The sequence below is a fragment of the Lucilia sericata genome, unplaced genomic scaffold (assembly GCF_015586225.1).
Source record: "Lucilia sericata isolate MDLA Ls3-8-SP2 unplaced genomic scaffold, ASM1558622v1 Contig001534F_arrow, whole genome shotgun sequence".
NCBI lineage: Eukaryota > Metazoa > Arthropoda > Insecta > Diptera > Calliphoridae > Lucilia > Lucilia sericata.
In genome coordinates this window covers 24,169-46,701 of record NW_023995458.1, presented here as the reverse complement: position 1 = coordinate 46,701, position 22,533 = coordinate 24,169, and the positions used below count along the sequence as shown (strand labels likewise).

The following is a 22,533-nucleotide window of genomic DNA, read 5'->3' as shown; positions in this document are numbered from 1 at the left end:
AGCATTCAGTTTGGCCAGTTATTAACTGAACATCCAGTTATTGTTCTTTAATAATTATTAAAATACACAAATTGTTGTTGTTTTTAATACATGTTAATTATATTTTTAGTTAAAAAAAATTCAATTGAAAAATACTTAAATTTATTTAAAAAAAAAGTAGTTACACAATATATATTTGTAATATAAAAAAGCAATATGTTTGTATATATATTACTTACACTTAAATTAATATAATAAATGTTACTAATATAGTCATCAACAATAGATACAACAAAAATACAAATTGCATCTCTGCATCACAAATTAAAAAATCAATCATCAAGTCTTCTAAATGTGTGTTTTACCGCACATTCGTTATATTACCCATTTACAATTCCGGTTTATTAATTATACCATAAAATAGAGGTAATTTTGTGGGATCATGACGAATGAGTATTAGGAATGGTGTGTCACCACGGAAAACAACATCGGTACCTGAACGATGTAAATAGGTAAGAGTGGCAGCCGCTGCTTCAGTGCCCTGTTCATCAACAGAAAAAACAACTTTATGTATTATATCATCTACGAAAAGATCAGAAGAGGGATATGTATCGGTTATTAAGCGATTCGCTTCTATATTATGTAGTGCTTCAACTACAGGATCCACATTATTCGTAGAAACTTGACGTTTTCCTCGTTTATTATTTGCTGATTTAGTACCAACAGTAGTTGAAGGCTTTTCGGTTGTGGAGGACATTTGCATTGAGTCCATGGTTTTATTATGTGTTGACAACATAGTGTTATTACCAGATTCTTTAGTTTCACCAAATCTGGAGGAGAATACTAAGGCCGGTTCAGCATATCTATCTAATATATGGCCCTTAGGATAAAATGGCATTTTACGATCAATGGATTCAAAAGACACAGTAGATCTTATCGGAGCAAAAGCGTTCGATGGAGCCTGTACAGGTACCTGTGCAGTAGCTGGTACAGGGGCATATGTTGAAGCTGGAGCTGGTACAAAATTTGGTGTTACATAACTTGATTTTCCACCAATCAATGACAAGTCGCTATAACCATTTATGAATATATCACGTACATCCATTTTTTTCAGTATTTCTTTCATGTTCATACTGCGGGTAAAATGCATTTTTGGAAATACCATAACCGTAGTCTTGCGTTCCATATTATCGATCATGGCATTTATTTTATGAGCATTTAAAATGTTTTGCAATTCGCGTAATTTTTGACGACTGGAATTATTTGGTTGAATTACATACATGGTAGTTTCATTGCCCTTATATGGAAGACCTATAATCCGACAATCATATTCTTTGGCATTATAAAATGGAAATATACCTCCAGTCGGCATCATTTGTACTTTAATGGGTGGATTGTTTGCACCATCTGGATAGAAATTATCTTCGATTGTGGATCTGGGAAAGAACGAAGTCTCCCAAAATGCTTTAAAGTACAAAACAGAGGCTAGAATGATGTTTGTGGATTTATCTATGTCGCCATCAATAACTTTAGGTATCTTTCCAAAAGTAGCTTTATCGACCCAGGCGTTAATATGATCACGAGATTCTCGGTTTTTCGCCTGGAAATCCAATTGTTGTAATTCCGTTTCATAAATGGACTTGAGTACTTGCCTAAAAAAATAAAATATGTATGTATGTAAGTGTAAGATATAAAATAGATAGATAGATAGATAGATAGATAGATAGATAGTATAGATGATAGATATATAGATAGATAGCTAATGAGATCGATAGATAGCTAGATAGATAGATAGATGATAGATAGATAGATAGATAGATCGCTCGCTCGCTCGCTCCCTCGCTAGCTCGATCGATCGCTCGCTCGCTCGCTCGCTCGCTCGCTCGCTAGCTCGCTAGCTCGATCGCTCCCTCCTCGCTCGCTCGCTCGCTCGCTCGCTCGCTCCTCGCTCGCTCGCTCGCTCTCTCGCTCGCTCGCTCGCTCGCTCGCTCGCTCGCTCCCTCGCTCGCCTCGCTCGCTCCTCGCTCGCTCGCTCGCTCCTCGCTCGCTCGCTCGCTCGCTCGCTCGCTCTCGCTCGCTCGCTCGCTCGCTCGCTCGCTCGCTCGCTCGCTCCTCGCTCGCTCGCTCGCTCGCTCGCTCGCTCGCTCGCTCGCTCGCTCGCTCGCTCCTCGCTCGCTGCTAGCTCCTCGCTCGCGCTGCTGCTGCGCGCTCGCTCGGCTCGCTGCTCGCCTTGCTCGCTCGCTCTCTCGCTCGGCTTGATTTCTTCTTTTTCTCTCCCGCTCCTCCCCCCTTCTCCTCTTTTGTCCCCCTCCCCCCCCTCTACTTGTCCCTCTATCCTCTCTCCCTAATAACTCTCCTCCCCATTCTCCTTTCTGCGCCTCCTTTCTTTTTATGTATTTCTGGTGTAGTATAACATATGTACGTATTTTATTTTCTCACCGATTCAATTATCAGCGTTAATATTTATATTTGTATAAAAACTTGTGAAAGTTTTTTATTTATTATAAACTTTTTATGCTAAAACAAACATAATATAAATATAATAATGATTAACAAAACTTGAATTTCGTGCTAAAAAATTTAAACATAATTTTAAAATCTTCATTTAAATGTGAATTAACAATGAATTTCCGTTAGGTTTTTTGTTTACAAATATATTTTTTGATAACATGACAGACAAATGATTATTTTAATTATTTTTAGAGTGACATATAAAAACAATATTAATTAATTTATTTATGAAATTTTTTTATTGTTTTTTAAAAACTCGGCAGGTTGTTTCAAAAGTGGTTTTTATAATTTTTACTCCATTACTCTATAGAAGAGGACTTAATGAGATCTAATTTTTCAAAACTTTTTATCTGATAATTACAAAAATTTCGTAATATTCAGTCAAGAAGAAACAAAATGTCCCTCAAATGGATCTACATACATACATGCATACATACAGTGAATCAACTAAGTTTTTTGCCTACCTTTTTTTAAGAGAATTTTGTTTTTTGTTCATAAATAAAATTAAAAAAAAACAGGTAAAAAGTAAATTTATGTTTTCCAATTGAAAATAGATATTGTGTAGAATGGGAAAAAGAAAAAAATATTAAAATGAAAATGTTGGTGCATTTGTTGTTGCATTTTATTATTTTTCATCAGAATTTGCACGTCAATAAAGTATTTTGCATATTGAAATTTCCAGTTAATTTCGTTGGGTTTTTAAAATTATTTTTTAATTGCTTTTTGAAATTTATTGTTTTATTGTTAGAAGGACACGTGTTAAGTATTTTTCAATCGTAATTTTCAAAAATCATATCCTTATTGCGTTAAAAATGTTTAAAAGGAAATAATGAGGCAATTCAAATATAAAAAATTAGTTTAGATTTTTAGAACAAGTATAAATCAATGGAATTCAATTATGAAATGTTTAATCAATCATTAAAAAATATAAAATATAGAAATTGATGAATTAACAAAAAGAATTATAAAAAAAAACGCACTGAGTTGTCTTTCAAAATCTTTAACTGCCAAAGGAGAGCGACTTGTATCCAAGCAAAAACCATTGAAGTCCTCATTTATCTTCTCCAAAGTCCGTATACGAACTTAAAAGAACACTATGTTTAAATTTAGACCTCTAAACAGACCTTAGGTTGCTTGGAAACAATATAAAGTGAACTATCGTGTGGTACGGGAAAAATACTTAATTTAGGTATTTACAAATAGAGGCGGTTCTCATCACCTAAGATCCACAAAAGCAATATTTTTCAGCTAATACATACACTTATATATAGTTAGAACCCAAATCAAGAATAACTATCCAAATCCAGCTACGCCTACTGTATGTTATTCATAAAATAATGCATTCAAAATATGAGGTAGAATATCAAAATTCTAGCATGTAATAGTTCTATAGTGGTATACGGTGATATCCCCATACTTTGAGTGGCTAGGGTAGTACTTAGTGTTAGCTTTATTGAATAAGAATCAATATTATACAATTCTAAATAAAATTCACACAGTACTCCCCAAATAGATGGGGTTTCCGTAATGTAGTTTTTGTTTATCAATACAAAATGACCAAAAACCCAGATTTTTTTTGTTATAATCTATAGATTTATACCCCACTAATATTTTTTTTCTAGATCCAAATCCATTGATTTCCTAATATATCATGTATCCAATTCAAAATTACTTATTATTTTCGAAATTTAATCAAAGAAACGATAGATTTCATGTTAAGTCAAATATTGAAAAATTCTTATAGGTATATAGGATAATAAATCGGCTAAGAAATGTACAAACTTAGTCGTTCCACTACTAAAATATCTAAAAAATGTTATTCTAATATATAGGAGTAATAAAAATATGAAATATTAAAAAATTAACAAAAAACCTAAAAAAGCAAAATACTTTATTGACCTTAAAAATTAACAATACATTCAGATTTTATCAAAAATCTCGTTAATTAATATCAGGATTTTACTTTTTATGGTAGAAAATTAAAATATAAGATATTCTTTAAAAAAATACAACAAACAAATTGCTTTATTTTGCTAAAAATAATTGTTCAGATAAAGTTTTTTTTTAAAATTTATAAAATTTTACATAGGCAAATTACTTAATTGATTCACTGTATATGTACATATAACAGGAATTCGACAATAATATTTATTTATAATCAATATCTGGTTTTTAATTTAAAAGTTTAACTCTCTGTTCTATAATTTAACTTTATTAATTCCAACCGAATGATAATTTGACATATTAATTCCGTCTATTCCAAATTAAATAGTTCAAAATTCTACAAATTTAATCTGTAATAGATTTTTTATTTAAAATTTTATAATTTAGAGAAAATTTTAAATTTCTTAGGAATAATTAAAAAATTTTTTAATTCAATTCCTGAACGAATTTAGCCTTCCAAATGAGTTAAATCATCAAAGACGTAGTTCAACTTCGAAAGATTTATAACTTAATTTTCGGACTTAATTTCCAGGTAATGCGTTTGTAGAATTGATGACTCATTGAAAGATAATTCAATTTCAGATTTAAGGTATTCTTTCGGCCAATGAAGGCGAACCAGAAAAAAATGTTAAACAAATTATCCATCCACAAATTTTTGAAAGAACCAAAAACAAAGATTTAGTTAGATTCTAAGTTTAAACATAAGCCAAAAACTGTTCTCTCACTACTTACCTATAATCTGGATTTAACGTATAACCACTTTGCACAAATAAACCATTGGCCACATTGATAATATGTTCCACTGGAGTTTTTGTACGACTTGTCGAACGTATCGGTGCCGTTTTTAATGTAGTAAAACGCCAATTGGCGTTTGATCGTTTATTAAGACCGCCTGCATTCACATTTATATGCTGCAAGTCATTTAACATTAAACCGAATTCTTCATGGTATTTGCTGGGATTTTCAATAAGTTCACTATCAGAATCAAGGCCAAGCAACTGTTTCAATTCCTGATAACTTCTGCCCTTAGCCCCCAATGTTAACATAGATAATGCCGCCATTATACTAAGAGGTGAGAATATTTCACTTCTCTCAGCGTAAGGATCTAAAGCAGCTAATTCCAAACCTAAATTATGGCCAAAATGTAAAACATTCTCGGCAATAATATCAGAAATCCTCTCATCGACTTGTTTTGAAGAGCGTGATTTCCATGAAGAAGGATTTAGATGACTCACGCCCGCTGCTGTTGGGAATTTCCAACCTTGATTATTATTTTGTAGCATATCCCTGAGTAAATTTTCTGTTGTCTTGATATCGCCGGCCCATGATGTGTGTATAACAACGGCCAAAAATGCCAGTGTTAAATTAATAAAAATTCTCATCACTTTTTTTTAAATTTCACGAATAAGCTAAAATACAAGGAATTAAACTTGTACTTAATTAAACCCGTATGCACAGCTCCAACTCGCACAATGTTTATAAACTACTAAAATAAAATTTGGACTTGTTTTGACTAGTTCTGTTTATATTTTTTTTAGTAGTATAATTATTTATTTTATTTGTTTTTGGCGATGCTCTTGTTTTTATTGTTGTTTCACCGGTTGCCGATTCAATACATTTTCTCTACGCTTATTAACTCGCACAATCGAACCGAAACTCATCAAACGATTCACCCAACTGATCGTATTTCAATTCTAGCTTTGTGTATTTAAAGTCAGTGTTTTTGCTAAGCTTTTTATGAATGAGAACCGTTACTAATACTAGATCTTTAAAATACTTGAACAAAGATTACAAATTGAGCATATTCTTTGAATTTGTATTAACTCAGAGTTTTATTATTTAGTCTCTACATGGGTAATTTGCAAGTTGCAATACAAGTTTATATCTATTTTGTTTGGATTGCCAGAGGAAAATATTTTATCAGAATGTAGTGGATTTGTTAAAGCAACTTTAAGGATTTTTAGTGGCATTTTGCAATAGAACCCTCTGATAGGATTTTAAAAATCGGTATTTAATTAGTCTGATTATCTGGAGAGGAAGTGTTGCTAAATTTAAAACTCAATCTCATTAAAATTTTTATGAAGATCGATACTTGACTCCAAGCCCCGTATAAATTCTTCAAGAATACTTTCAAGAATCATGGTCATAACTCGAAATTAGGTATTTTTTTTAACGTATGATCATAACTTTTCCAGACAAGTATGAAATTTGACCTTAATTTATTAATTCGTTCATTTTCGTTGAAATTACAGGCATAAATTTTACAATATATCCGCCACGCTAAAGTCTACCGGATTTTTTTTTTTTGGGATTTTACTCATACATACAGTTGCTTTCAAAATAATAGGAGTGAAAATTTCAAAAATTTTAAATATAAACCTTTTAGTGAAAGATTTAGATTTTTAATTAAATATTTTTATATTTTATTTATATAACTTGTTCTCTAATTTTTATAATCGTTATTTTAAATATTTAAGAAATTTATTAAAAAAATATATATATATTTTTAAATTTATATACAAAATCTGTTGTTCAAAATAATAGGAGTATTCGATTTAAGTTCAAATATTTTTAAAATAAAAACAAAAACCAAGGGAATTTCATCTAAAATATTATTAATTAATGTGTGGCAGTACAGCATCAGTCATTTTTGTCAAGATTTTATTTAGAATTTGGGTATATGAGCCTCCGGATCATAATGTCTTTCCTACAACGGTTTTGAGAGGCTTGATGACACATGTCGTGGCCGATTATCCACAAATATGCAGTTATTTATTCAGAAAACCTTAAAAGACGTTATATGCAAAGTCTTTTAACGTTTTGTTTTAGAATCAGTATGTCGACAACCATGTAATGGCCTACTTCCTATGGAACGACCTCCCACCAATATGGAATCAATAATGTTTTCATACCACAACACCGCCATTTTATCAAATTTGTTTATTGGGAATATGAGAACATATCTTGGGGTAATATGTTTACCTGCAACATTTGGTCTACGATACCATTTTACAATTTTTACGACCATACCCTTTTTGTCAAGACCCATCGTGAATCATTCCTATTATACGACTTCTTTGAAAGTTGGTTAGAGCTTAATATTTTTCGATTAATGGATTTCCAATATATTTTCTGAATTCATTTAGATTAAAAAATGTAATTTGTTGTCGTGTTCATGCATTAAAAATTCATCCATGTATGAAACCACCTCTAAATGCGTTACTTAGTAAACTTTATGGGTTTTACTATATGCTTTATGGTCTGAAATTAAATTTTTTCAAAAAAGATTTGTTTAAAAATTGATCTGAACTAACTGAATATTGATCACGATGTTTAATAACTACAATTTGGCTTAGTTTCACTAATTTGGGACGCTCTAATCCGATTAATTTTAAAAAAATGATAAGCGCTTTTCATATTTGATTAAAATTTTTATTTTTTATAAGAAATTTTAAAACATTTGACTTCCTAAAGTATTCAAAAAATCTTTTAATGAAATTAGCATGAGATTTTTCATATTTTTTTTCGCGATATTTTCATAATTTTCAAGATATTTGAACAGATTTTATTTTTGTCAATTCTGACATTTTCTTTCAGGATTTTAAATGAAATAATTGTGAACTGAGCTTAAAATTACTTAAAATCATCTAAATATAACACTTGTATATTATATTTTTAATATTTACTACGAATAATGGAAATTAATCTAACTTAGGTTATATAATATACGGTACTCCTATTTTTTTGAGCAGCCGAAATCTGATATGGATTTCGAAAAAAGTGAATACCAAAAAAACTAATGAACCTATATAAAAAATTTCATTCGTTTTATATTTTAAAGACTTAACAAACAAATATCGTGAAAAAATGTTGGATTTCTGTAAATTTTTTTTTTAATTAAGCTGCAAATTATTTTTAAGTCTCACTCCTATTTTTTTGAACACAGCTGTATATTAACCAATAATGCACATAATTTTTTTTGTAAAAAAATTAAATAAAATATTTTATATTTTTTTCTTAACTAAAATGATGGCAACACTATTGAACCAGTTTACATGCAAAAAATCTCTTCTTTACTCATACTCCATTATTGTTTTCAATATCATCGATAATCAAAAAATAAATCCCCTTATTTGAAATCAAAACGAAAAAATAGCCCCTAACAGTTATGTTTAATAACAAAAAGTTATTCCCTTTACAAAAAATATATATGTACATATGTATGTATGTATCATATACTCAAAACTAAACAAAATTATTACGTTCATATAGGACTCGATGTGATAATGAATATGCCTGACCATGACGTCAAAGTGTTTATCAATAATTTTTTTTAAAAACGGTTTTATTTGTATTATTTTTGCAAAAAAGTTTTTGAATTACATTTCATTATGATGTATCATGTACTCAGCACTTAATTATTCAGTATTTTGTTTATCTGCTACAAAGTTTGGCTTTTCCAATATACACACATAGTACCTACATAAATATAAATATTACGAGTATTTTTATGTATGTATGTAATATTTCCAAGCTTTGACTTCGGTTCAACAAAGAGTTGGTTGTTTTTGTTCTTCTATGATATTTTTTCACACGTGATTATAATTTTAAATTATCTGCTGGTGTTTTTGTTGTCTTTATTCATACGTACAATGTTCTTTAGTGACATATTTTAAAAATAGATTTAAAAATAATTAAACCGGTTCCTTATTCTGTGGGTAAAACCAATTTATTTTATAGTTCAATAGTACATACCGTCATATGAAATCCAAACAGCCCTAAGTTATATTGAACAAATTTTTCAGGAGAAGCAAAAAACCTTCTAAAATGATAAATAAAACAAAAATGTTCAACATTTTCTCTTGAAGAAAAATTTGCGGTTTTCGTTTTACTTACGGAGATATGAAACTTACGCGCTTGAGAATTAGTTTTTTCTGAAAACCAAAAGGGCGTAAGTTACATTGCTAAATTCGGCTGAGCCGAATCTTAAATACCCTCCACCAGCTACTTTTATATTAAGACTTTTCTAATTGGTCAAATATTTGTAGAAATAAGTTATCTCATGTCTTAAATAGAAAAATCCCAAGATTTAAACAGCTTAAATCTATTACAATTCCAAGATTTATTGAACATTACAAACGCAATTTTCTTTAAATTTTTATAGCGCTTAGCGATATTTAGTAATTTGCATGTATGCATGTGTGTGAAAAATTAAAGGATTTTCAAAATACATATATATAATCTACACTAATTGATAATGCAAGTAGTTAAATACGGTTAAAGTGCTTTCAGGGGCTGGACCTAGATATGACCAATTATAGTCCGATCGTAAAAAAATTTTTAAGCTAAATTTCTGTACATAAAAGCTATATTTCAGTAAAATTTTATATCTATATCGTAATTTAGTAATAAGTAATGTGTGTTTAAGTGATTTTCGGAAGGGAACCTTGTATGGGACCGACCGCACCCATGTTGTGAGCCGATCGTGAAAAATCTTGAAATAGAATTTTTGTATACAAAACTAATGTTTGTGGCAAATTTTGTATCAATAGCTTTATTTGGTAATGAGTAATGTGCGTTTAAGACATTTTCGTAAAAGGACCTTATATGGGAGCTATGACGAATTATGTATATAAAGACAAAATTTCAAAATTCTGTATCTATATCATTATTTGGTAATGAATATTGTGCATTTTAGTGATTTTCTGAAGGGGACCTAGTATGAGAGCTATGACCAAATATGGACCGATCGTAAAACAATTTTATAGTGTAATTTATGTATATAAGAACAATAATTTTGCTAAATGTATGGATATCAATATTTGGTAATGAATTATGTGCGTTTAAGTGATTTTCGGGAGGGAACCTTGTATGGAAGCTATGACCAAGGTTGGACTAATCGTGAAAAAATTTTGAAATAACATTTATGTGTACAAAAATAGTATTAATGCCAAATATTTTATGGGTATCACTATTTGGTAATGAGTTATGTGCCTTTAAGTGTTTTCTGAAAGGCACCTTGTATAGCAGCTATGATCAATTATGGACCGATAGGAAAACAATTTCACAGTAATATTTCTCTATATATGAGCAATACTTCTGCCAAACTTTATATTTAGTAATGAGTTATGCGCGTTTAAGTGATTTTCGGGAGGGGACCTTGTATGGGAGCTATGACCAATTATGGACCGATCGGAAAAATATGTACTTTTGTATGGGAGGTATATGAAATTGTGGACCGATTCTGGCAATTTTCTGCAGGGATCAAGATCTTGTATAGAAACGAATGTAACGAATGAAAATTACATTAGAATATGTAAAAAATGCTTATTTTTTCGAGGTTGTTTTAAATTTTGATTCATAACTTTTCCCGATGTGAACCGATTTAGCTCATTTTCAATACCAAACTGTACCGGATAATAATGAATATTTTGGGTGAATTTGGTTAAATTATATTGCTTCGTTTTAACGTGAGCGTGTTTTACACAGACAGACAGACGGACGAACAGACGGACATAACTAAATCGACTCAGAATTTCATAAGGACCCAGAATATATATACTTTGTTGGGTCTCAGATGAATATTTCTTGGTGTTACACACGGAATGACAAAGTTATATATACCCTCTATCACCACTGATGGTGGTGGAGGCTATAAAAATAGTAAGGTTCAACATTTTTAACTAAATTTCAATCGGTTTTTTTTGGTCAAATAAGCCGAAACATGGAAGGCATAAGGCTTCTTTGTTTTCGTAAAGATTTTCGAAAATAGGAATTTTTCTTTGAAAAAATCTCTAAATCGCAAGGATTCGCTAAAGGTGTCATTTTTGTTTTATTTAATGCCAACTTACAACATTTTACAATTTCGAAGTTAAAAATTCAAAAGAATTTTAAAATTTTTATGAATTTTAAGGTAATTTTAGAACAATATCTTTTAGAATTTCTTTGATAGGGACGTTGATTTTAATTGTAGGAGTGTAAAATTTAGCAGGAACATGTATTTTGATACGGTGTATCATAATCAATCAAAAAGTCGATTTTGATCTTTTTGTAACTTAGGGCCTTTTGGATTTCATATGACGATACTATCTATTGGCAGATATTATCAGTCGATCGATTTATTTATTGAGTGTTTATAAGTTTATCAATCTTTACATTTATAAATTCGTAAATGAAGTTGCAACAGTGTTGCACAAAGCAATGAAGAACTAGAATGAAACTTAAACTGAACTAAAACTGATTGAACTAGCACTGAACTAGAACTGAATTAGAACTGAACTAGAATTGATTAAACTATGTAGAACTGAACTACAACTGTACTAGTATTGAACTAGAACTGAACTTAAACTGAACTGGAACTGACTAGATAGGTATGTAATTTGACATTCATTTAAAATCTTTACTTATGGTAAAGTTAACCATGCATTTTCGTTGAAATTACAAGTATAAATTCTACAATATATCCGCCACTTTAAAGTCTGCCGAATAGTTTATTTTGGAGGAATTTTTTGGTAAAAAAATTTAATAAAATATTTCATATTTTTTCTTAACTAAAATATAATAAATTATATAAAATTATATACTGAATTAGACCTAAGCTAGAACTGAATAATACACCTTGGGATACACGATATCCTTTTGGAAATCTTAGTTCGTCATAGTTTTTTAAGTAATTTTAACGGTCTATTTTCATTCAACTCAACCTATAAAAATATATTTGAAATACCCAGTTCTTAAAAAATGCAACAGCTGTTTTATAAATAAAGAGTACGTTTAATACAAGTAAGAGTACGTTCAGTGTATCCAATAAGATCCTTTGTTTACACAAAAAATTTTGCTTAGATTGTGTTGTTCGATTTAGTTATTTTTTCTTTTCTTAATTTTGCATTAATTTATTTATGTAATTTTAAAATCTACATATTTGGCAAACAAATGATAAGAAAATAGAAAATATTTTTTTGGCTGAAAAGTTAACTTGTTGTGTATAGAGTGAGGGTGGGTGAGTTTGTGTGTTATGGCCAATAGGGATTTGGAAGTGCTCGAGTTAAAGCCACCAACAGCAAATTGCTTTACAATAACCAATTCAAATAATAATGAAATTACACGTTTAAGCATAACAGAATTATCTTACAATGATTTCTATTGGCAATATATGGAAAGAAATTATCCGGTAATATTAAGAGATGTATCGACACAATGGGAATGTCGGCTTAATTGGATTAAACCCCAAACACAAGACTTAACACTAACTGAAAATACCGATAATACATTTGTAAAGACTAGAGTAAACGGCAAAACTATTAATTATGACTACCTCAGGGAAAAAATAGGCAATTGTCAAGTACCCGTGGCTAATTGCAATATGGAATACTATAATAGCCATGCCAAGTGTGAAATGTTATTTTATGATTTTCTACGCTACTGGCAGAAAAAGCAAGAAGATTTGTTGGCTGCTGGAACAACGACGACAGATTTAAGTAATAATGATAATAAAACTATAACCACCGGAGATTTACTCTACCTCAAGGATTGGCATTTGAAGGCTCAAAATGCTGACTATGATTTTTATAAAGTTCCTAAATATTTTGCCTCCGATTGGTTAAATGAACATTTGGTGGCGACAAAAAGTGATGATTATCGTTTTGTTTATATGGGACCAAAAGATACCTGGTAATTGGGCAATTAAAGCATAACGAATATGATTTTAATTCAATTTAATTTTTTAGGACACCCTTTCATTCGGATGTTTTTGGCTCATTTAGCTGGTCTACTAATATAATGGGCATTAAGAAATGGCTTCTCCTGCCGCCCGGAGAAGAAATAAAACTCGGCGATAATTTGGGCAATTTACCATTTTGCATTAACGAAGAAATGTTGGATAAAAAATATATCAAATATTTTACTATAATGCAAAAGGAAAACGAATCTATATTTGTACCTAGTGGCTGGTATCATCAAGTATGGAATATAACCGATACCATATCCGTAAATCATAATTGGTTCAATGCCTGTAATCTTCAGCGTATTTGGTACAACCTCAACAATCAAATGGAAAAGGTTATTAAGGAAATTGACGATTGTCGACAAATGGACAATTTTATGGAACATTGTCAAACAATGCTGCGTGCTAGTTTCGGTCTTAACTACCTCGATTTTTTACAACTATTGGAATGTATAGCAAACAGACGTTTAAGACAATTCAATAACAATACTGCCTCCGCAATTCTATCACCGCCATCTCAAGGACTGTGTTCATTCGATTTAACAACATCTACCCCTCTTATATTTTTTGATCAATTTATACCCAACGAATATCATGTTCGTCATGATCTAGAGCGTATTTTACAAGTGATTGAATTAATGTTACAGGATTCAATTGTATGTGAAGATCGTACTGTTTTATATCGTAAATGTATACATTTAAGGGAATTATTATCAACAACGGCATTATCATTAAGTCTGAACGAAAAAATATCAACATCATCGTCATCATCATAGGGAATGCTTAGACTTAAGCTGATTTTATATTTTCCTTTTTTAATAATTAATTTATTTGGGAGGAAATTGAACTCATTGCTAAAAGTTTAATTAAATAATTTTGTGTGGCAATTATACAAAAATTATTTCTATGCCGAATAATAGTCAAAATCTAAATATAATTTGTTGTTATTTTGATTAGTTTTGCCTTAAATGTGCAATTATAACAAGTACTGCATAAGTCCACTTATTTTATTATGCTTTTAGCTTTGGGTTAAATTTTTAAGTTAAAAATAAGGTAAAAATAATATAATATTAATAAAAATTGAAATATTTTTATACCAACGAAATGTTTTTGTTCTATTCTTTACCCCAAGTCCACAATTTGTTTGGCATAAGTCTAAATTCAAATCTCAACTCAAAAGCAATTGCTATATTTGTTTATTTAAAGGTTAATTCCCCAAATAAAAACAAATTTATAGATTTAGTTCAACATTTCTAATTTTTATGTTTTCAACTAGACATTTTTAAAAAATGTACCTAAAAGGTACCGTTATAATAAATACAACTTGTTTTTTTAACGGTTCTTAAACTCGAAACGGTCATTATTATGATTTCTAATTGGCAACACTTGCTTTTATCTCTCTCTCTCCTCTAAATTACTGGTGTTTATTTACATGTTTGTTTTATTTTGCTACGCCATTCGTTAAGCTAAAAATTGTATAGAGATTACAAAAATAAATAAAAAAGAGACTATGAGCTTTGGAATAAAATGAAACTTATCAATAATTAAAAATCAAAGTTTAAAAAACCTAAAAAGCGATGTATTCTGCCGTAGAGAATACTACACAGCATATTAATTAGGCGAAAAAAAGAAATACTTTATCCAACATAACATGCCTTTGAAGGGGATAAAAGTTTTGGAATTTGCTGGTTTGGCACCAGCACCATTTTGTGGGAAAATTTTAGCTGATTTTGGTGCAAAGGTCACAGTTATAGATAGGGTAAGTAAAAATGCTTTATGCAGTATTTCTTTTGAAACCAAAATTACTCTTTTTTTTTGAAAACAGGTATTGGACAATCAATTCAATTGCTTGAATCGTGGCAAACATGTACTTGCTATAGATCTTAAAAAGCCACAGGGACAGACATTGGCTAGAGAATTGTGTAAAAAACAGGATGTACTAATTGAACCTTTTCGTCCTGGTGTTATGGAAAAAATGAACTTAGGACCTGAACTTTTATGTAAAGATAATCCACGACTTATTTACGCCCGTTTAACGGGTTTTGGTCAAAACGGCCGTTTGGCATTGCGTGCTGGTCATGATATTAATTATGCTGCCATATCGGGTGTTTTATCTATGTTGGGTCGCAGGGGTGAAAAACCTTTGCCACCAGTTAACATTTTAGCCGATTTTGCTGGTGGCGGTTTAATGTGTGCTTTTGGCATTTGTTTAGCTTTGCTCGAACGTCATCGTTCTGGACGTGGTCAGATTGTCGATTCTGCTATGGTGGATGGTGCTGCCTATGTAGCCAGTTGGTTGTATATGTCGCGTAATATACCGCCCATATGGGAGGGTGGAGAACGTGGCAATAATTGGCTAGATGGTGGCGCTTTCTACTATGACACCTACGAAACAAAAGATGGCAAATATATGTCGGTGGGAGCGTTAGAGCCACAATTTTTCGAACTTTTTAAACAACACTTAGGTCTACCCGAACTTTCACAGTTTGCTACGCAAGACAGTGAAAAAGAAGCAGCAAAGGCTGCCATCACCGCAGCATTTCTACAAAAGACTCAATCCGAATGGGCAGCCATATTTGAAGATATAGATGCTTGTGTGTATCCGATTTTAGACTGGCATGACGTTATGCAACATGATCATAACAATGAGCGTAATTCTTTTGTTAAATTAGAGGATAATACTATAGCACCACAACCGGCACCACGTCTTAGTCGTACTCCGGGTAAATTGAGTATGCGTTCAAGCAAATCACCGGAAGCTATAGAAGAAGCGGCTAATGTTTTGGGAGATTTAAAACTAAGTCCAGCTGCATTGGAAAAACTATTAAGAGACAAAGTTTTAATTTTACCAAATGCAACAGCGAAGTTGTGAATTTATTATTTAAGGGAAAAAGATATAACTTTTGATTAAAAAAAATGTAATTAAATAAATTTTTGATACGATTAATGAGAAATACTAATCTTTATAACAAGGCAATAATTTAGATTAGGATGTTTATTCTTACAAATATACATACATATACATAAATGCATATATAAAAAACGCATATATTTGGTATTATTCTCGCTAGTTTCATTCGTTATACGTACCCTTCTGGGATGTTTGTAGGTTTTTTGGAATTCATTTTCTTAAGACGCCCCACTCCAAATTTACAAAAATGTTCGAGACATATGCTCAGCAAAACGATCTAGAAATAATGGAGAGGAAATAAAAACTTTTGATTTATCCAGAATCTTTAATATATTTTGAATGCCGTGTTCAATGTGTAGTGGTAGTAGGAGACTGATGGTGTCTTTATAGTACTTTGCTCATGATGTTTCTGAACCTCCACCCGAAATTATTTGACAATTGACAAATTATTCGGAACAAATCAATGTAGATTTCTTAATATGCAAATGCTCAACACCACCTACGGAGATGCACGAATACAAACAAATACGGCCTCGCCTTAATGGACTTTATAATAGATAACAAACTTTTTATTGGTAACAACGGACAGGCACTTACTTTTGCAATATGAACTCGCAAGGAAGTACTGGAATTGACGCTTTTGACGTAAATCTCTTCTGGAAAATTGTCCCTGGAAAAGTCTCTAGGGAAATGAAAGATGCTCAAAGATGTGCTTCTTCTGGCATTGGCGCGACAATAACACACCAATTCTGTACGAAGCAGTGCTACTTGATCATGGTAGCTTCCATTACGATATAGAAAGGTCCTTCAGACTCCCTAAAGAATGTAGTGTCTTCCAAGCAGAGATCCTAGCGATATTGAAAACGAAGGCTCGGTTGGGCCAATTTATGTCGATAGTCAAGCTGCTCTTGTAGCGGTACATTTGCGCCTAGTTGTAGATTGTAGAAATGCTCTTAGTGTCATTATTAGACTTTTTACTATAAGACTGTTTTGGGTACCGGAGCACTGCAATGTGTATGGTAATGAAATTGCGAACTTGCTAGATTAGGTTTGAACTTTCTCATAGACGATAAGGAAAGAAAAGCGAAACCACCCTTCTGTCACTATTATAGGTTGATTTTAAAGAGAATCCGTGACATCATTAACAAGTCCTGGAATAGTAAAATGGATTGCAAATTATCAGGGGCGTTATGGCTAACACTTGATGTGAGGCCTACCAAGACACTTATAGGACTGAATATGCGTAGTCTAGGAATTCTGACTGGGATCTTAACGAGACATTGCTCAATTAGGGCCTTTGTCAGTAAGTGTGACATTAATTTACCGGACTATTGCGCGATATGCGACAATGCAGAGAAACTATAGACGATTGTGCGCATAATTTGACTGTCCTAGAATATAAAATCTCAGGTTGAAATGGCTGAAAAATAGATCCCATGACAAACTGGTGAAAATTGCAAAACTCGGCACTCGGAGTCTACAAGCTTATATCAGGGGAATTAGTAATTTCTTCGACTGGCTTCTATAGGGAGACTCGGATTCTTTCACAATTCTTTCTTTTGGAATCGATTTCAGACTATGTATGTATGTATATTAAGCAACAACATTGAAATCGAATAAATAATATGTATAATTGGGAACGTTTTATATTTTTCTTTAAAAATAAAACACATTTGATTTTTTTGCGTCGAAAGAAAACAATAAGAATCTTTATTTTCACACACATAAATTTTAAACGTACAAACTATCAGTCATACAAATTACAATGTTTTTTTTTTATCTTAAATTTAATAAATGTTTATTTTTCTTTTTAATATTAGTTTAAGTTTCTGAAAATTAAATCACTTTAACAAGTACTGAAAAAACAGGATGAGTTTTTATTTGTTTGTAATTTTATAGATATAATAAAAAATTGAATATTTACTTTTACTAATTTTAATACAACTACTACAAGAGAAAGATATGTGGGAGGGAGAGTGTTAGACAGGGAGAGAGATAGAGTTAAAGTTAGAAATTTAATGAATCCAATGGTTAATTAAGGAATATAGAAATTTATATATATTTTTTAAGATTTAAACACTGTCTTTTTTTGTTAGATTAAAAATTAATTATGATAAAACAATCACAACTAAAAACACACACAGAGTCATACAAAACTATGTAGTTGAGCTACAATGAAAACAAAATACACGCGAATTCATACGAACTATGATTTTTTTCTAATATTCTAACTACTAATGATAAACTGAAGGAAAGTTAGTTTATTTATCTAAAATTTGAAATAGACTTTAAGAATTTTTAGTTGAAGACGCTGTCAAATGCAAAATGAAATATGTAAACAATTTCTTTATATAAAATTGTTGTTTTTTTATGTTTAAGTTAGTCCTTTATTATTTATTGGTAGTTAGTTAGTTAATTCGTTGCTATTGTTGTTTTTTGTTTTGTAATTTTATATTCAGTCATTTAAATGTCAAGTTTTTAACCATTGTTTTGGTCCGTTAAGTTGTAATTTTAATTATTATTTTTTTTGTTTTGCAATTATTTAAGTCTTTCGTATTTTTATTGTATTTGTTATGTCTGCTGTCATGTTAACACACATACATACGTACGCACACATACATAACACACACATACAAACATACTATAGATTCGTATTATATACTATATTAATATTAATAAGAAGATTCATAAAATCATTCATATTATTATCAGTTATGTTTTAGAAGATTCATAAAATACTCATACGTTTTTTTTTTAAATTCTTTTTAGTAATACTACACACATGGAATGATCAGCACCCGCACTTATGATTTTTTAACAAGCATCATTACTCATCAATATCATTATCATCATTTATACTTAATTTTAATTGAAAATTAAATTATAATTTGCACAATCTCTCACACGTTCAGTTTTGCATAAGTGTATAGGTACATCATTTTTGTTTTTATTTATTTTTTTTTTAATTTTTGTGTTTTAAAGTTTTAGATGAATGAAACCAATCACCAATATATTACCATTATCATCATCATTCAGCCCCTTCATTCATTCAACTTTTAATTTTAAGAAAGAATAGTTTTTTTTTTATAATGAGTTTCAAATTCATCAAAATCACATTCGTCACACTCACATTAATGAAAAATGAATACAACATTCTTTCAGACACCTGCAAAATGTAAAAGTTTAATAAGTCATTTTTGCAAATAGTTTTTTTAAGTTGTGTCAAGGTAATAATAATAAAATGTTACTTATTTTGCAACTCTGAAGTTTGAGAACTTAATTATACCCTTCACCTTCGTGAGAAGGGTATATATAAGTTTGTCATTCCGTTTGTAATTTCTACAATATAATTTTCCGACCCTATAAAGTATATATATTCCGAGTCCTTATAGATAGCGGAGTCGATTAAGCTATGTCCGTCTGTCTGTCTGTGTGTTTGTTGAAATCAATTTTCTGATGACCCTAGATATCTTCGGGATCCAAATCTTCAATAGATCCAAATCTTCAATAGTTGGACATACTTTCGAGAAGTTTCCTATTGAAAATCAGCAAAATCGGTCCATAAATAACGGAGATATGAGCAAAAATCCGAGACAACCTCTGAAAATTTCATCAAAAAAGCAACAACAACACTGCTTATTGTATAAAAGGTTGGTTTCATTGCGATGTGTGTTTTGTTTTTGTTTTTTTTGTGTATGTATTTCGTTTCATATGTTTGGATGGCTGTGGCTTCATCGCCTTGTGTATTTTGTTTTTGTTTTTTTTTGTGTATATTGTTTCTAATGTTTGGATGGCTGTGGTTTCATTACGTTGTGTATTTTGTTTTTTCTGTTTTTTATTTCGTTTAGCATTGTTGTTGTTTCTCTTGTTTTGCTTAAGTTATGACAGGGTCGGGAAGATGAAATAAATTGACATTTTATAAAATTAATATTTTTTAAGCACATTATGGTGAAGGGTATTCGGCAAAGGCGAATATAGACTTCTTACTTGTTTTAAATTAATTTTGGACTGTTAGAACCAGTTGTTTTATCAAGAGCTGAAAGCAGCTCTTTTCATTAGTGAGTTTTCTTGGAAACTGTCGCCTTAGAAACTAGTTTTGCGAATTCTTTAGAGAAACAAATACTCTTTCGTTATTTGGAACAGCTTTAAACTATATAGAACATGTTAAGCACCAGTCACAATCTTTGTCGAGCTAGTTCTAAAGAAGCTAAAAGTTGATAGAATGGTTCTTTTGTGAATAAGTTTTGTCGAAATTATTACCTTAGGAACTGGTTCTATGGAATCTTTAGAAAATCAAATACTTGTTATTTAAAAGAGTTTTAAACTAGATATTTCTTCATTAATACATATTTCTTACATTTTTGTTGCTGTAGAATGTTCGTTGTAAAGAATATTATAGGATTTAGTTCTTCCATCAATGTTTTCGATTCAAAATTTGTCATACTCGAAATTAGTTTATCATTTCAAAACAAATACGAAATCATTAAAGAATAAAATGCCTCTACTCATTCTAGTTTAGCTAATTCGGGACTGATTCTGTAGGAGTGCTTTAAAGTCAACAGATTGATTCTGGATCAAGTTCTTTTATCAATAATTTTTGTTCAAAATAGTCACCTTCGAAACTGTTTTGTTAAAAACTTTTAAAATCTCAACTATTTTTAAATAAAGTTTAGAGAACAAATACACGTTATTAGAAACAGTTTTAAACTAGATCTTCTTGGATATTTTGTTTTAGTTCGGTGTTAAGGCCAATGATTTTTGGTCGAAATAGACAAATTTGGAATTGTTGCTATAAAAACGTTCGGTTAACACAAACATCCTGTTATGTGGACTGCATATTTTCTTTTATTAATCAATCAAAATTCACGACGCAGACGATTTGTTTTAAATATTTCACCACATTCTAATTAGAATCAAAGTTGCAAAATAAATAAATATTCTATATTACTAAATTATATGAAAAAAAAGGCAAAAAAAAACTTACATTCAAACAGGGATACTGCTTTACATGTACGTAGAGTAGGTTTTCCATTAGCAGCTTGAATTATTTCTCTTTCGACATTTTTATATAATTAGTATTATGTAGTAAGTAGATTATTTAAAACTGTAAATAGAAATTTCAAAAATGACATGCACACACATAATGTTTTTTTTGTTCACACTCGTAATTATCATTATCATATCATCATCAGCAACGTTCTCACAACAAACCATCATCATATCATTTCTTCATACTACGGCATAAAAACATACATGAAACTTGTATTTATTATAACGACTTTAAAGAAAAACTTTTACAAATTTGAAAAAAAAAAAAAAAAAACGGATGAAAAAACGTTTAATTCAATTTTAAAAATTTCCTACAAAATATAAATTTTAGTTTTGCGACTAATAATTTCTTTTTGAAACGTTCTTCTAAATTTGTCTCTCAAAATTCGATGTTATTTCAAAAAAGGTTTCCGTATTCAGCAAAATCTGATTTAAAATTCCTATATCTCATAGACTCATTTTGCATAGTTTTGTAAAAGTTTTCCTTTGAAGCCGTTTATGATGTACTCAATACCTAAATGTTTTAGTTATTATTTTATATTATTACTGTGGGTAAAAGATCTTAAACGGTTGTGTTCTTTTTTTTTAATTTTATAAAAATTTCATTACATTTATTTAATTTTTGTTTAGTTTTCGTTATTGTTTTTGTTATAGTGTTCAAAGTAGTGTTTTTTTTTTGTTCGTTAAACGTCGCGTGAGTTTGTACGTAAGTATTGAAAGTTGTAATTGTTTTATTTTGAATGGCAATAAGTGTTTAAAGATTTGGGAATATTATTAGAAAATTATACGAAAAAAAAAAACTATAACAAATTGAAAGAAAAAGTTTAATTTTACAAAAAAAGTTTACTGAAGTTCAAATTTGAATTTTCGAAGGAAAACTATTTGTTCATATATTATTGAAAATTTGGATTCCGAGATATCTGGTGCTTTCAAAAACTAGAACAGAACTAGAACTGAACTAGAATTGAACTAGAATTGAACTAGAATTGAACTAGAATTGAACTAGAACTGAACTAGAACTGAACTAGAACTGAACTAGAACTGAACTAGAACTGAACTAGAACTGAACTAAACCTGAACTAAAACTGAACTAGAGTAGAACTAGAACAGAACTAGAACAGAACTAGAACTGAACGAGAACTGAACTAGAACTGAACTAGAACTGAACTAGAACTGAACTAGAACTGAACTAGAACTGAACGAGAACTGAACTAGAACTGAACTAGAACTGAACTAGAACTGAACTAGAACTGAACGAGAACTGAACTAGAACTGAACTAGAACTGAACTAGAACTGAACTAGAACTGAACTAGAACTGAACTAGAACTGAACTAGAACTGAACTAGAACTGAACTAGAACTGAACTAGAACTGAACTAGAACTGAACTAGAACTGAACTAGAACTGAACTAGAACT

The 22,533-nt window shown here is 30.5% G+C and overlaps 3 protein-coding genes and 1 long non-coding RNA gene across 4 annotated transcripts; 2 read left to right on the top strand and 2 right to left on the bottom strand.

Annotated features, from left to right (window-relative positions):
• Positions 1–6,130, bottom strand: LOC119611796 (serine protease inhibitor 28Dc). Its single transcript, XM_037967490.1, has 2 exons — positions 5,167–6,130; positions 1–1,631 (listed from the first exon to the last, which is right to left on the bottom strand). The coding sequence occupies exons 1-2, from the start codon at positions 5,814–5,816 to the stop codon at positions 368–370; spliced, it is 1,914 nt and encodes a 637-aa protein (XP_037823418.1). The 5' UTR covers positions 5,817–6,130; the 3' UTR covers positions 1–367.
• A 6,118-nt stretch (positions 6,131–12,248) lies between these two features.
• LOC119611803 (2-oxoglutarate and iron-dependent oxygenase JMJD4 homolog) lies at positions 12,249–14,256 on the top strand. Its single transcript, XM_037967499.1, has 2 exons — positions 12,249–13,104; positions 13,161–14,256. The coding sequence occupies exons 1-2, from the start codon at positions 12,449–12,451 to the stop codon at positions 13,930–13,932; spliced, it is 1,428 nt and encodes a 475-aa protein (XP_037823427.1). The 5' UTR covers positions 12,249–12,448; the 3' UTR covers positions 13,933–14,256.
• A 348-nt stretch (positions 14,257–14,604) lies between these two features.
• LOC119611801 (alpha-methylacyl-CoA racemase) lies at positions 14,605–16,203 on the top strand. Its single transcript, XM_037967498.1, has 2 exons — positions 14,605–14,915; positions 14,982–16,203. The coding sequence occupies exons 1-2, from the start codon at positions 14,808–14,810 to the stop codon at positions 16,026–16,028; spliced, it is 1,155 nt and encodes a 384-aa protein (XP_037823426.1). The 5' UTR covers positions 14,605–14,807; the 3' UTR covers positions 16,029–16,203.
• Positions 16,204–17,744: 1,541 nt separating this feature from the next.
• LOC119611802 lies at positions 17,745–22,172 on the bottom strand. The gene is made up of 2 exons (XR_005232098.1): positions 21,052–22,172; positions 17,745–19,233 (listed from the first exon to the last, which is right to left on the bottom strand). It is a non-coding gene; the product is annotated as an uncharacterized LOC119611802 (long non-coding RNA).
• Positions 22,173–22,533: the final 361 nt, after the last annotated feature.